Genomic DNA, 13,895 nt, shown 5'->3' on the forward strand with positions numbered 1-13,895 from the left:
CTTGGGTTTCTTTTTACTAAAACATGACTCAAAAAATGTGATTAAGAGTATTGATCACATGCAAGTGTATCTGGCCCATTTAAATATTATATCATAATTATTTTACCCAAAAAAGCATGAAGTTTTACAGTCCTACATTTTTAAAGGTTGACCATTTTTTCATGGACATATAGAATGAAAATAATCAAAATACTTTATAAACAAGGTGAAAATAGTCTTTCTGATTATTTCCAGTCAACATATTCAATATCTACAAGATAAAAAGCCATAAGTACAAAATAAATAGATATATTTAGACCAGAGAAGCTGTGCTTAGTCTGCTGATACCATGTATACACAGGCATTATTTAATTGGCTGCCTGAGGTTAGTCACAAAAATGGAAACAAGAGACAAAACAACAAAAGAAGAATTGTATAAAAATCCTATCTCACTTTTGTATTTCTTCTTTTCAACTTGTCCTATTTATTCAAAAATTTAAAAATGTACCACTTTAACAGATAAACCCCTATTATTTTTGGTCCTGACCCTTGTTTTGTTAAACTTACATATTCCCTTATATTTTATTTCATCTATTTTTCATCTGTTTTCTCTTTTATTGCCCATTTTTCTCTATTTTCATGCTTTTTTTTTTTAAACTAACAACTAGATCATTCCTATAGTATTTTATTTTGTAGTATGAATTATTAACGTATGATTACTTTTGCTGTGTTTCCCTCCTGACTTCCAACAAACAGGTTATTTAACCAACACATGATGAACTACTGTCAGATGCTCACAACTGGAGTGTGAACACAACGTGTTGTTGTGCTAATAGGCTCCAGTCCCGGCCAATGAGGGGAGGTCACTTCCCTTTTCCTCCACAAACACACGGCTCCGGTTTCCTCTCTGCTCTCGGTCTCCGCCGCTGCACAGTGCGATGCTCCGGCTGCAACACTAGCGAACCTCACCCCCCACACCTCCGCGGCCCTCCAGTGTCGTTTTACCCCCTCGTCTTTTACCGTCTTCCCCCCCAGTGTCGAGAAGAAGCCCCACCGGGTGTGTGGTGTTTTTTTTGGACATGCCTAACATCGTGCTTTTTAGCGGGAGCTCCCACCACGACCTGTCCCAGAAAGTGGCCGATCGGCTGGGGCTGGAGCTGGGCAAAGTCATCACGAAGAAGTTCAGCAACCAGGAGACATGGCGAGTACCTTCCCGACCGGACCCGACCCGACCCGAGGCGGGCTGGTTCTTCTGCGGAGCACATGTTGCGTTCCCATGTGGACACGCTAGCTCCTGAGCTAACAATAGTTTAGCACACGTGACCTAGCTAGCCACATGTAAACACAGCGGGCTCGAGGCTAAGCTAGCTAGCTAGCAGCTGCAGCTTTGCTAGCCCCCCCCCACCTGCGCTTTAAAGTCAGCTAGCATTGTTGGTTCATATTGACGTGAAATGTTATCTTAGTTAGCCGTTGTTATAATTTACGTTGAAGCGTTATATTACGTTCGCTGCGTGTCAAGCTAGCACGAGCTAACGCGTAGTTGCGTGTGTTTGTCACGGGCGAACATGGAGGAGGCCGAGTTTCGAAGCTAACTCATCACGGTCCAAACTACGTAGAGAAACTTTCTAAATGAACAGTTCTTAGCTACGTGTGTTTCTAAATGTTTAGCCTCGGCGCTAAAGATGCTAATTTAGAAGCATTTAAGTTGTGTACACAATTTGACGTAACACCACAACGCAGTCACTTAGCAAAATGGCTACCAGCTAGCTGTGTCCAACCACGAAACACGTAGAAATAAGTGTATAATTCACACAACCATTTAGCACCAGGGTTTAATGGATGATGTATATGCACCTGTTGTCCAATTTAAGCGGGGGAGAAGCACTTTAAACCAGGGCTGAGCCTGTCCGATAATGGGCGCATGCTAACTAACTGTCCTTAAACATGGCTTCCACGTACCACAGACGATAACGTGGCTCGCAGGGTTGCACTGGACAAGCTCAGCCATTGCATGTGTATTAAATTTCCACTGCCCTGTGCAAACTAATGTGATGATCTGCATGAAGGTTGTAATAAAGATTTATGAGCTGTTTTTTAGGGGAAGTGTCCACTGCTGCAAATCACATGCACTCAATTAGTCTTCGTTTCCTCTGCAGCCCAGTTCACCATTAGTCAAATCAGTGTGTGCACGGGACTACTCTTATGACTTTGACGTCGGCCTTGAGCAGAGTCGTTAAAGGTTGCAGGTTTAAAGCCCCCCCCCCTGCAGGATGACCTGTCTGCAGAACCCATCACTACACTGTTCGATCCCGGCGTGTGGTCGAGGGTACGATCGCTGGGCTTCCCTCCTCATCTGAGTGCACTGTGCTGTCTTTGATTCGCTGATGGAAACTGTGTCAGTGCCCTCTGCATCCACCTCGATACCTATGTTTCCTCTACAACACTGCCGTTTCCTGGATTAGACAGGGGCCCTGACCCCTTAATCCCCCCCGCCCCCCTCTCCTCTGGTACTGTTTCTACCCACAACTCTGAAGATCCAGGGAAAACTCTGATTATCCACATTCTCACCAGGGATAGCAGCTGTTTGGGTGACGCAGTGCAAAACAAAAATTATTTTCTCATCCTCGCACGCCATCGGGGGGAGGTGAGAACAGTTCGCTGATAGCAGCTCTTCTCACAGGCTCGGAGCGGATTCCTGGGAATAAAGGAGCAGGGAGAACTTTTGTTTGTTTGGGTAGTTACTCAGTCTGAAGCAATTATCTAACTTCTAGGTCACTCCTTGTTCCGTGTTGTGCCACCATGACTGAGGCTTCATTATAGCACCTCTGGCAGGGCAGGTTCTGCCCATCCTAAATCCACGAAGAGAATCGGAAGAATTCATGTCTCCTGCTTGTCTCTGTCAAACTGAAATCTTGATGTGCTCATGTTTTAGATGAATGAAATGTGAAAGGCAAGGAAATACTCAAAATACTATTTGTAAATATGGTACAGAGAGCAATGGACTATTAAAGTGAGGATCGACGTTTGTTCAGTTTATCAAGTTTGAGGTTTTGCAGTTTATCGTTATCATTTTTAATATCTGTATGTTATATATATATATACATATGTATATGTATATAGTAAACTAATCCCCTTTTAGGTTTTGAAAACAAGACATTCTAAACTTGGAACTTTGGAAATATTTGAAATGACCAAACTATAAAGCAGATTAACTGAGAGAATGGATTTAATGAAAATCTCAGTTGTAGCCCTGGCTGGCTCCTGATTGGCCAAGTTGTTGTCTTTGGAAGCTGTGTCTTGTTTTTATAGCCGTCCTCGGTTATGACTTAGGTCCTGGACTATACAAGTTAATAAAGAGTGAGCGGCTGCTGCTTGTAAAGAGTCGGCCTCTCTTTAAAAACAACTCCGGCCCATGTGACTGTCTGTGCCGTCCCCGACTCTCACCCTGAACAATTGAAAAAAGTACATGTCCACTGATCACATGACGGAGGCCGGGAGGACCTGGTTGTGTCCCACAGTGGAATGTTTCACACACACGCTGCCTGGGCTGTGACTGTGTCTCCTGCAGGTCGATACTGTCACACACTGTGTTCGAGCAGCTTTCCAAACATCCCCAGAGCAGCGGAGGGACTCGGCCCAAACCTGTTTAACATTCAAGGTTGTGCCGTCATAGTTGCAGCTCTCGTAGATCTATTGTGGCTGCAAAAATGTTGTTATTCATGTGGATTGGGGCTTTTTATTTTAAATTCATTCAATGGTGAGGGTGAGATTATAAACATTTCAAACAGTTATCTCATGCTCTCCTCTCTCTGTTTCTCCAACAGCGTGGAGATCGGCGAGAGCGTGAGAGGCGAGGACGTGTACATCGTGCAGAGCGGCTGCGGCGAAATCAACGACAACCTGATGGAGCTGCTGATCATGATCAACGCCTGCAAGATCGCCTCCTCGTCCCGTGTCACCGCCGTCATCCCCTGCTTCCCCTACGCCCGGCAGGACAAGAAGGACAAGGTGCGCACACACACTCTCAAATCTACTTGTGCTCTTTGCAAGCCCTAATTCTGAGGGAACGGTCACTGCAGCTTCACCTTTAACCAAACGCCGACTGTTGTTACAGGTTGACATGTTAAGTGATTTTGCAGTCACGTATTAATGAGAAACTTCACACGAGTGTTACTGCAGAGTTGAGCTCCTCTGCATATCTGAAACGAACACATCCAACATACCAGCAGCAGCCTGAGATACTGGTTTCTGCTGCTCGCTAATCTCGTAAGTCATTATCTCGTGTTGCCTCAGTTGTTGATGTAACCGCAAATCGGGTCCACGTGACAAGCGGCGCTACGGTTTGCAACTCGCTCACTGCAAGAGAGGAAGAGGTATTTTATTAGTGAACTGTTTCAGCTCCTTTCTGCTCTGTCTGCACATGCAGCTCTGCTCATTCAGAGCTTTCCAAAGAAGTGACTCACTTTACTCACATGAGGGTGGAACATGTGAGGATCTGTGGTTTACCTCGGCCGAGCTCACAGGCCGGTTCTTCAGTTAAAGATTTCACTTTGTGAAATGTGCAGAACTCTGTGAATTTAGAAGTTCTACGCACATTAAAGTCCAGCTCACATTTCACACTGGAAGGTTTTTAATGATGTGGGAGATCACGAGCTGCAGAGAGAAACAGCCCAACTCCTGTCATTGCTTTTCAAAATAAAAGATGAACTTCCAACATCTTCTTTTACTGGGCATGTATTTCCATTTTTTTTAAGCAAAAGAATTGAGCTCTAACTGAGCTGCACCTTGTGTTTCAATAATTTCTCCTCAGTTTATAATGTGTTAAAGCAGCGAGTCAGCCTCGATCTCAAAACTCAGCGATTTCTCTGATTACTCACACAAAGTAGCTCAGGTAGACGTGTGTTTTGTCAACAAGCCTTGAAGCCCGGTGCCTGGCGTCTACATCTACACGGCATCTAGTTCTTTCACAAAAACAGCCCAAGGGCGGCAGGAAGGTCCAGATTCTAAGTGACGCACCAAAAGGGAAAGGGCACAGGTGGACTCGAGTCCTGCACAAATGTCCTTGGCGATAAGAAAACCGCCTCCATCATATAAAATCAACTACTTTCCCGTGTGTCCAACAACATCGTGCTGCTTTGTGACCGTTTTCTTTACTTTACTCACCTCAAGCGACTCTGTCTTGATGCTTGTCCCAGAGTCGAGCACCCATATCTGCCAAGCTGGTGGCAAACATGTTGTCTGTGGCCGGAGCCGACCACATCATCACCATGGACCTCCACGCCTCACAGATCCAGGTCAGTACGCAAAGTGGTTCCCCACATCACTGTGTGATCTAAAAGTGTGTGATTGGGTTAAGAGTTTTGGTTAGAAAGTCAGTCTGTAGTTAAATATACCAGATAAAATATTATGATTTAAATATATATTAAACTACCCGGCTTTCTGTTCTGTTAAACCCGACTCCTTCACAAATCCCCCCCCATAGAGTTTCTCTCCTACTTTATTTAAGAGTGCTGTGTTTCATTTTAAGAGCATTATGTCTTCATTTCCTGTTGGATTTTTGTTATGCTCGCCCTCTGCTCCTGCCCACACCTGTGTCTGTGCAAATACACTGTGGCTGCACTAATGTCCAGTTTGTGTCTTCTGGCTGCTTGTGGGCCCTCGATTTCTGCTCTCAGGTTTAATATTCAGCAAACAGAAAGTTAGGTATAATGCAAAGTTACAACTTACACCCGACATCATACTTTGTTTTAATTTGTAAAATCCAGAAGTTAAGGGGAAATATTCTGTCATGAGTTTCTTTAGACTGGGACCAGGAACTGTTGATGGTGTTATAAAATGATTTTACACTTTAATTACAAACTATAAATGTGGATTTAATGTTAAGTTGTTCTTTACTTTGCATCTGTGCAGTTTAATTTGATGTAAAACATAAAAAATGTACTCAATCGAACTTCATCTGTGCCACATGTCTGTGATTTCTGAGCTTTCTTTCTCTAAAACCTGTTTATTTTTTTAAAGGGTTTCTTCGACATCGCCGTTGACAACCTGTACGCAGAGCCCGCTGTTCTGCAGTGGATCAGAGAAAACATCCCTGAGTGGAAAAACTGTATCATCGTGTCTCCAGACGCCGGAGGAGCAAAACGGTGAGATTCAGTGACGGCTTTTCTCGTGCACCGAGGAACTAATAGGTTCTGTAGCACTTCAGTCTTGTTGCAGGGTAGATTACTGTCTATATCTACATATATATTGTAATCTGAATGTGGTGTCTCTCTCCGGCGCTCACTGTCTCCTTCCCTCTCTCTCTCTCCAGCGTGACGTCCATCGCCGACCGTCTGAACGTGGACTTCGCTCTCATCCACAAAGAGAGGAAGAAGGCCAACGAGGTGGACCGCATGGTGCTGGTGGGCGACGTCAAGGACCGCGTGGCCATCCTCGTGGACGACATGGCCGACACCTGCGGCACCATCTGCCACGCTGCCGAGAAGTTGGTTCCATTTAAACCCTGTGATGAGCGTTGTAGAACCTTTCAGTTCATTTACAGTCTTGCTGTTGAGGATTAGAAACCACTTGCAGACTTTTGCACAAGGATCTCGTGGCTCTAGCTTATTGACATTTAGCCGATAAGGTGCTTTTATCAATTGTTATATCGCAGCACAAGTTAACACACCTTAAAGGACCAGCTCATCCAAACTTCACAGAAAGCTCGGTGAACAACTCTGCTGGTATTCGAATACATCTTAAGTGTTTATGTATCTTTCTTCCCTCAACTTCTAGGCTAATTGACGCCGGAGCAGTTAAGGTCTACGCCATCCTCACACACGGCATTTTCTCTGGTCCGGCAATCTCTCGCATTAACAACGCCCCGTTCGAGGCGGTGGTGGTGACCAACACCATCCCGCAGGAAGAGAAGATGAAGGCATGCCCGAAAATACAGGTACACGTCACACAGTCACTTATCTCGAGCTGTTAAAGCTTCATATCAGTTCCTCTACGTGGGAAGAGGACTTGGAGATTTAGTTTTCACTCTCGTTTTAAACATTTCAATAACTACGTAAAAGTTTCAGCTGACAGAACTTGATGTATATAGATATTTGATGTATTACAGTGAAATGTAGTTTTGTTGTAGTTTCTCTCCCATAACTACTCTTGTCTGAAATGTACTGTGTATATGCAAGTTAACAATATTATAACTTAGTCGCGATAACAAGTGGTTAAACTATTCATTTCTAAAGCGATATAGTCAGCATCATAAATGTGTTAATGCAACTCTTTAGAACTGCTTTTAATTTGCGATTTAATGTGCATTTTATATTTCTAGTTATTTGCTTTTAATTTTTAATCTTTGCAAAGTGTCTTTGAGCATTGTTAAAAGCCCTATATAAATGTGATTTATACTACTAATTATTGTGTAATACCCTTGCAGGTGTTTACAGTTGTATTTATGTCGCCCAAAGTCACCTAACAGAAGGGGTTTGTTTTCCGGGACAGACATGCAATAATGGACAGAAATGAAAATATGTAGAAAGTTTAAAGTGCCATTTACAAACTCCTTAACAAAATCCTCCTCACTTATAAATCCCTTCATGCCCTGGCCCCCCCCAGTACCTGTCTGACCTCCTCCGCCCCTGTACTCCTACGGTGACCCACCCACCCTATGGAACTCTCCAGGCAGATATCTGCAGTTCCCCATCCCTGGAACTCCATAAAAACTCCTTTAACAGACCTGACCGCTAGTTTCTTTCTCTCCAGCTCTCATGTGTATTTCTGTCCTTGGTTTGTTTTATTTTTATTCTCGTTTCCTCTCTTAAGCGACCTTGAGGGACTAAATGCATCAAAGTTGTGGTTATTTTCCCAAATGACAGATTTATTGTTTCCCTTAGGTCATCGACATCTCCATGATCCTGGCAGAGGCAATCAGAAGAACCCACAACGGCGAGTCCGTGTCCTACCTCTTCAGCCACGTACCCTTGTAAAGACCGAGAGGGGGGGGACGGCTGCCGGCCCGCCACCCGTCTCCCCTCCACCCCTCCCATTTGGCCACTCAGCCGGCACTGTTGGCCACATATCCTCCGGAAAGGCTCAGAGAGAAATAAGAAAAGGCCTGGTGGTTTTCTGGCCAGCCTCATGTGACTGTTTAAAGGTCACGCCCACACATTGTCGTTGACATTTCACCCAGGAGGCCGAGCGAAATATCACTTCTTTCTCTGAAGTTTGTATTTATGAGTTGCTCTTTTTCTCCGTTTCCTTTTTTTCCTCATTTCCAGTCTCGCCAACCTTGGAGCAGCAGAGTCTGGCCTTCACTTTAACCAAAGGGTCCATTGTGTAACATAGTGTATAATTTGAAACCTCACTTTAAAAGAAGCATTCCACTGCGGCAAATCTTTTTGGCCACGAGTAATAAAACTAGTGAAAAAATGTGACGACGTGCATCTTCTCCCTCGGGTGTTTGCAGCTGCTACAAGTATTGAGATAATAAGGTTATAGTCTAACCCTGAACTAGCTACAGCTCAATGGACTTGAAACTGTAATAATAGTTGATATTCGGCCGCACCACAAATTAAATAATGTTGATGTGACCACAGGCGGAGAAAAGAGTCAAATTAGACGACTGAACACTTGATTTACCCACTTCCTCTTTTTCTTAGTGAGCCGTATCGAATGCTGTCGCGTCTTCTCCCGACAAGCTGCTGTCACCCAGTGGTGACACATCTGTACGACATCCTCCTCCTCTAATACCTCCAATTGTGCTAAAAAAATATATACGTAAACCTTAACAGCAGCTTTCCAATCCCCCCCGACAGGTTTGTTATTGATTTAATGCGAGGTGTGTTGGGTGCTTTGCCCTTCTTCCAAAAGGTCATGATGTGTAATTGAGCCCAAAGCTTGGTTTATTATAGTGTTCTGAGATTTCAATCTTGAATTGTCATTAGAAAGAAGTGTGATTGTCATGGCTGTAACAAGGCAGGTGTCACAGTTGGTGAAAAAGCATGATTTAATTTTTTTTTTTTTATATGTAACACTTTTCTTTGACAATAAAGCTTTGACAATGGCTTAAAGAGAAGGTGTCCTGCTTGTCTTGAATCGAAGTATTGCAACGTGAGATGTCCTGATCCTACATTTTTACACACCAAGATATGTGATGACAACCCTCTGCTTTTAGCATATCAAGTTGATTTTGAGTTAAGGGCTTAAAATACAATAAAACAACATAGGAGATGTGTTTGAAAGCTCTGGGATAATTCCAGTATGTTTCAATTATTGTTGTGAACCCTTATTGTCCTGCTTCTCTGTGTGTGTGTTCAAATTGCAGCAATTTAACTTTAGTTTGTCAAATTGAAGCAGGACATGGTGACGTCCTGACTGTTTGTCTGAAGCAGCTCTGAAAATGATGCACCCCACCTTTCCCATCATGCATCATTGTCCATGCTGTATCGCTGACTCTTACTATGACATCACTTTCTCAGCCCCTGACTTGGAGATGTGGTTGAAAGCTCTGGGTAAATTCCAGTCAGTGGGTATTTCTTGTGAAAACACACGGTCGGTGGCTGTGTATGTCTATGTGGAGTTTTCTCTTGGTGGTTCTGGCTTCTCCCACAGTCCAAACATATGCACGTTGGACTAAGGTTACGTGGAGACACTGAATTGAGAGTGAAAGGTTGTTTGTCTCTGTCCCCGTGATGGACTGGTGACCTGTCCATGGATTTGCCTTTATAAAATGTTCATACTGCTGCAGTACAAAGTGATATATCCTGACTTGTTGTCCCTAATAGCTCCATAATGCTGTGTCCTACATTTCCCATGATGCATTCTGATAACGTCGTCCACGCTGTATCTGATGACATCACTCTGGCATCATCAGGCCCCTGATGTAGTGGTTTGATATTACATGTGGTGCAAAGCGCCGGGAATATTCCATTAAGTGAGTTATTCATGTGTGGAGATGTTGGAGTGTTTCGTTAAATTACTTCACGATTTACATTGATGGAAACCAAAAAACGATTTTGACTACTTGGAAATCGTTTACATCTTGTAGCCCCTTGTTTTCATGTCCTGTGAGTTGAAGCATTTTTCCGAAGAGACATTTCTCTGATTTCTTTAACTTTTGTCACAAGTAATGATGAAGAGAAAAGTCTTAGCATTCATATCCTTAAATGAACACCAGGGGGCGCCGGTCCTTCATGAAACTGCACCCACAGACAGGGGAGAAATCCGAGTGGACACATTTTGTTCAGTTTGGGTGATTTTCTCACCAACCACAGTAAAATCAATGCTTAATTTTTTTATTTCAGGACAGATGTGTTAACGGTGAGCAGATGTGTGGGGGGTGACGTCACTTGCTGACGTGTAACAGTGATAAAATAAGACGTGCAGTGATCCATTCAGCAGCACGTGGCTCACAGTGAAGCGCCATGAATCCACATGTTTCCATTATTTCCCTCCGGGAGCTGAAGATCATGAGAAGCTCTGCTGGTTTTTAAGCAAGAGGACGAAGGCTGCAGGTGTCGCGTCCCTCCACTAGGGGGACCCGCGGGCGAGGAGCCGGTGATGTCAGCGTCATTAGCATATCTCTGAGTATAACTGATGCCTGCGCAAAGACGCGCCACTACTGCTGCACCGCACTGACCAGAGACCTTCATCCTCGCGACAGCACCAAGGTGAGTCCACGTTTCACTCCTCCTTTCTTCTCCTTCTTCATCCACAGCGAGGGGACGAGAGCAGAGACCTGATCCGCGCGCGTTGGATGGATGATGTTGTGCCAGAAACACCAAACATGACATAATGCGAATAATCCAGCGGAGGCAGCTTGTTTTTGTGGTTTCGTGTGGCCGCAGAGCAGGAGTGCGCGGTGCGTCTTTTGTCCTTTTTACGCACAGACTCGTGCGTATCCGCCTGTTCCCTTTGTTACCGGAGCTGCACGCGTCTGGTCCCGTTATTATCACAAATAGAAACGATGCCTCGAGGCGTTCCCGGGTTGTCTTTATTATTCTAAAGGGTTTTATTTTGAAAACGCGGAGTCGACCATGGTGATGGAGCTGGTGCCAATCTGGGCGGTGGTTCCTGCAGATTGCGTCCCCAGGGGGAGAAGTACGTGACAAGTGAAATGCGGGTGTTCCACGAGGAAAGTGCACGCGCATAAATCAAACCTTTCTACCTCCACGTGAGATCATCTTTATCCTTCTGATAGATTTTAATAGAAAACTGCGCATTTACGCACGGCTCCCCTTTTATTCCACCATGCTCTGCGCAGCATTGGAACTCCCCATTGTTATGTAAATGTAGGATTTGAACGCCGTGCACTGGCTCCATTGTCTGGAGCAGCGTGTCCCCAGTGCGCAGCATCCCCGGGCTGCGCACTGGATAACGGGCTGTGATGGCAGCCACATCACGCTGGGCAGAGCCGCAGGCGAACAAAAGGAGGCGGGCGCACATGAGGGGCGAAGAGAAGGAGTCCGCGGTTGCGCACGTAGAGAAAGTGAACAGATGGTTTTTTTGGGGATGTAGGCAACGCCCTTCGATTCATTTAGAGTCAGGCAGATTTATTTAAAATACCATTTTAATAAGATTTAGAATACTTTAAAGTATATTGCGCACTAGATACCCTCATGTTTATGGAGTCATTCCCCCCCAGAGGATTTGCACCTGTAGTTTGCACATGAATACTCTTATTATTGATGTTTATTATCATAGTTATTAACTCATTACCCTCTTATCTGATCCTCAGACTATCTGCAACCATGAGTGACAAGCCCATCATCACTGAGGTGACATCCTTCGACAAGACCAAGCTGAAGAAGACGGAGACACAGGAGAAGAATCCCCTGCCCTCCAAAGAAAGTAAGAGCTTTGTGTGTGTGTGTGTGGGAGGAGGGAGGGAGGCGGGGGCTACACATTGCATCACATCTTGTCTCAACCGGTTCTGTGCTACATGTGTATATTTACATCTCTCTTCTCTTTTTTTCCCGCAGCCATCGAACAGGAGAAGGCGGCTGCGACGTCGTGAAGACCCCTCCCTCCATGTCATGCACTGTACACCCCCCTTCCTCCACCACCTCCTCCCGCATTGCCTTGTTTTCAGTCACACCTTTTTAGCTGTATAACTTTGTAACCGAAATTATGAAAACGACAAACCGAGCTGCGCCCCCGCCGCCGCCCATGGACGGATGATGCCTTTGCCAGGGCAGTCAGCGGCCCCCTTGGGGGGGGGCACCACCTCCGCCGCCTTGAGGAAGATTTGTCTGAGGAGGGGGAGAGGGGCGGCAGTAGACGGCGCCCAAAGGTGCAATGTCTCTTCTTCTATGCCACCTGAACCGAGAGAGACCCCCGGCGGCACGGGGCGCGGTCTGCGTCCCAGGAAACTCGTCATCCTCTCCCCGAAAACCACCAACATCCAACTTCCTGTGTGGCTGCTTTTGCACCAAAGCTGAGGTGTCGAGCTTTTTAAAAAGTTTTTCTTTTGGTTGTTTTTCGTCTTCTAATTTTCGGAAAATGCACAACTTTATTTGTACGCTGGCCAAAATGTAAATGCCCCCAAAATTGATGCTGTTTTCTGTCACAGTGTTTGTTTCTTTTTGTATGTACACAAGGTTTAAAAAAAAAAAAACGTGTAACTGATTCCATCTAGATCTGGGAGATGCACAAATGGACCTTATATACGGTTGAATTGTAACATGCTTTGGCCCTTTTTTTTTCTCAGAGTTATTCGGGATAACTTATCTGTCGTAACCTCTGCAAGAAAACCACCGGCGACTGATTCCATGCATTTGCTTCGAGCCGTAGATCAAAATTTCTCTGGAGTTTTGAAAAGTCCCAGTCGTCATGTTACTCTGCCACAAACCATTGCCAGAAAATGGAGAAACCGTGAAATGTTGTAATAAAAAGTTTGTTACTAAATACGTGTGCTTCCTCAGACGTTCATCCACACCTACACACTCGCAGCTCGTCTTGGTTCTAACCCACTTTTCACACTGTGTTGCCAAACAAACCTTCAGCATTACTTAAGGGATGAGGCTGTGCACGACGGAACGGCTTAAATGTCTCTGCGGCAGGGATTTACACAGCAGATGAATCTCTCTGTGTGTGTGTGTGTGTGTGTGTGTGGTGTGTGTGTGTGTGTGGTGTGTGTGTGTGTGTGGAGAGAGAAATGAAAGTTGTTGGACCACCTGTCGTGACACCGCTGTCGGCACAGAGCTCACTTAAAAACCAGTGATGATTGCATAAAACAATAGAGCAGAATGGTCCTGCAATCCAGGAAGTAGACGCAGCCTTTTTAGGAACTAAGTAACACTATATATGACACTGGATGCTATATGTACTTCTTGATCTGGGAAGAAGGTGTGTATCTGCTCGCTGGTTTGATACCATCGGTGAGCAGTGGCTTATGGGACAGCGTGTCGTGACCCAGTACAGGGCGTAGCCTCAGCGGGGGAGATTTACCCGGCCCTTGGTCCTAAATTAGCCACCACCTTGAAAGCCTTAATGTCATTAGCATGACATCGCTGACATTTCCTGTAAATGCACTCGGAGCATCGACATGTAACCGTACTCGCTCTCGTGCAGCTGGACTGGGCTTCAGAGGGAATCCCTCGCAGGCTGACTCAGCAATGGATGCAGCCATGATCCATTTTGGATGCTTAAGCCGCAGGCTAGGGGGCGAGACCGCGTGTGTGGGGGGGGCGTGAGTCGACATTTCTGAGCCACTAAAGAAGTTTCCCTTGATGCTGCATTCACTGAAATGCATCTATCGACGTGGAGGCATCATCGTTACAGGACGCCGCTCTTTCTCCTCACTGATCTCAGGCCTCGCCGCTCTGCAAATCTGAGACGTTGGTGTAAGTGGATTGGTCTTAAATCAGTTGCTCTTAATAAGGCATTAATCTGCATTGGGGGGGGGGAGGAGGAGGAGGGGGGTGGACGTG

General features: G+C 45.2%; 3 protein-coding genes across 4 annotated transcripts in view; all 3 read left to right on the forward strand.

Moving 5' to 3' along the window:
• The first annotated feature begins 772 nt into the window (after window positions 1-772).
• On the forward strand, window positions 773-9,028 carry LOC117775664 (ribose-phosphate pyrophosphokinase 2). 2 transcript variants are annotated; one of them, XM_034609006.1, is made up of 7 exons: window positions 773-1,180; window positions 3,804-3,987; window positions 5,175-5,273; window positions 5,998-6,122; window positions 6,290-6,463; window positions 6,754-6,913; window positions 7,860-9,028. In XM_034609006.1, the coding sequence occupies exons 1-7, from the start codon at window positions 1,059-1,061 to the stop codon at window positions 7,950-7,952; spliced, it is 957 nt and encodes a 318-aa protein (XP_034464897.1). In that variant the 5' UTR covers window positions 773-1,058; the 3' UTR covers window positions 7,953-9,028. The 2 variants fall into 2 exon arrangements, with proteins under 2 accessions (XP_034464897.1, XP_034464905.1); XM_034609014.1 differs by lacking the exon at window positions 773-1,180 and having other exon boundaries at window positions 3,850-3,987; window positions 5,149-5,273.
• LOC117775736 (ras-related protein Rab-9A-like) overlaps window positions 3,884-13,895 on the forward strand; it is a 40,517-nt gene continuing 30,505 nt past the window's right edge. Inside the window, exon 1 of the mRNA XM_034609150.1 lies at window positions 3,884-3,987. The gene's annotated coding sequence lies outside the window, so the exon portion shown is untranslated. The remainder of the gene's footprint in view (window positions 3,988-13,895) is intronic.
• Window positions 10,480-12,872, forward strand: LOC117775769 (thymosin beta-12). Its single transcript, XM_034609190.1, has 3 exons — window positions 10,480-10,634; window positions 11,702-11,814; window positions 11,946-12,872. Exons 2-3 carry the CDS (start codon window positions 11,715-11,717, stop codon window positions 11,978-11,980), a joined length of 135 nt encoding a protein of 44 aa, XP_034465081.1. The 5' UTR covers window positions 10,480-10,634; window positions 11,702-11,714; the 3' UTR covers window positions 11,981-12,872.

Source organism: Hippoglossus hippoglossus, chromosome 2 (assembly GCF_009819705.1).
Source record: "Hippoglossus hippoglossus isolate fHipHip1 chromosome 2, fHipHip1.pri, whole genome shotgun sequence".
Taxonomy (NCBI): domain Eukaryota; kingdom Metazoa; phylum Chordata; class Actinopteri; order Pleuronectiformes; family Pleuronectidae; genus Hippoglossus; species Hippoglossus hippoglossus.

Coding starts and splice junctions, on each gene's coding strand:
- LOC117775769 (XM_034609190.1), top strand. CDS start 11,715: ATGAGTGACAAGCCCATCATCACTGAGGTGACATCCTTCGACAAGACC. Junction 11,815..11,945: donor TCCCCTGCCCTCCAAAGAAA/GTAAGAGCTTTG, acceptor TTTTTCCCGCAG/CCATCGAACAGGAGAAGGCG.
- LOC117775664 (XM_034609006.1), top strand. CDS start 1,059: ATGCCTAACATCGTGCTTTTTAGCGGGAGCTCCCACCACGACCTGTCC. Junction 1,181..3,803: donor TTCAGCAACCAGGAGACATG/GCGAGTACCTTC, acceptor TTTCTCCAACAG/CGTGGAGATCGGCGAGAGCG. Junction 6,464..6,753: donor ATCTGCCACGCTGCCGAGAA/GTTGGTTCCATT, acceptor CTCAACTTCTAG/GCTAATTGACGCCGGAGCAG.